Here is a 1,198-nt window from a genome sequence, read left to right on the forward strand (position 1 = left end):
GCCTGCATCTCCCGCCAGCGCCTCCGCCTCCTTCCCCGGATGCAGGCTCGCGTGCGTGGGCTCCAGGCCAGGTCTGGACGGGCCCCGGGCTCAAGGGGTGGGGTGAGGCCAGGGATCGTCCTGAAGGTAGGGGGGCAGGGCTGAGAAACCTGGGGTGTCGGGCCAAATCCACTGATCCCAGTTCTCCCCTCAGTCGCACTCTCCTTGACAGCCACCTGGCCCCTGCAGCCTTTGCTTGCATACCCCTGGTCACAGGGAACTCATTACTGGTCTGCTTGCCCACAACTGCTATCTTGCTTCTTGAAGGCTCTCTTGTGTAGTCTGGTCTCCACTCTGCAGCAAGAGTGATGTTTAAAAGTGAACCGGGCTCTGGGACGGGCCTGGCTGTGAGGCTCTGCACCCCTTTCTCTCCAGCTTCCGTTTAAGCTGGACTTTCCCCCTAAGTGACTCAGGACCCTCAGGTGCACAGTGCCCCCTCCTGCTCTCTGCTCTCTGCCCCTGGGCCTCCCAGCCGGTTCTCCTTCACCTGACAAGTGCTCCATCCACGCTGGGCTGGACACCAAGGGCAGGGATCAGGAAGGCCAAGACCCGCCCCCACCCTTAGGCCGAGGGTGTCAGATTCAGATGTTTCAAACAGTAAACTTACACTCTATCAGAAGGAGTTCTGGTGGCGCTGTGGGTTGGGCACTGGGCTGTTCACCTCAAGGTTGGCGGTTCAAGGATCTGCATATAACCCCTCCCAGGGGGCCGGACAGCAGAAAAGGGGGTGAAGGGAGACTGCGGTCAGTGTAAGACATGAGAACCTAATAATAATTTATAAATTATCAAGGGTGAGGGAGGGAGTGTGGGGGGAAGGAAAAAATGAGGAGTTGATACCAAGGGCTCAAGTAGAAGGAAAACGTTTTGAAAATGATGCTGGTAACAATTGTACAAATGTGTTCGACACAATGGATGGATGGTGATAAGAGCTGTACGAGCCCTCAATAAAATGATTAAAACATTTTTTTCAAAAGGAAAAAAAATCTAGTGGGAAGCTCTTTCTAAGGTTGCTGTGAGTTAAAATCAGTTTGATCGCAGTAGGTTTGGGCACTGGGCCATAAGGAGCTCTGAGTTAGGCACTTGACTGCTGAGCCGTGAGGTCAGTGGTTCAAACCTACCCGCCACTCCTGAGGAGAAAGATGAGGTAGTTGGTTCCCAG

The 1,198-nt window shown here is 54.3% G+C and overlaps 1 protein-coding gene across 1 annotated transcript in view; it reads left to right on the forward strand.

Annotated features, from left to right (window-relative positions):
- MYO15B (myosin XVB) overlaps window positions 1–1,198 on the forward strand; it is a 33,511-nt gene that overhangs the window by 13,232 nt on the left and 19,081 nt on the right. The window contains 1 exon segment of the mRNA XM_045299499.1: window positions 3–71. Coding sequence (XP_045155434.1) covers window positions 3–71 — 69 coding nt within the window.

Source organism: Echinops telfairi, unplaced genomic scaffold (genome assembly GCF_000313985.2).
Source record: "Echinops telfairi isolate 266 unplaced genomic scaffold, ASM31398v2 ScPeMD7_7458;HRSCAF=8496, whole genome shotgun sequence".
In the NCBI taxonomy this organism is placed as follows: Eukaryota; Metazoa; Chordata; class Mammalia; order Afrosoricida; family Tenrecidae; genus Echinops; species Echinops telfairi.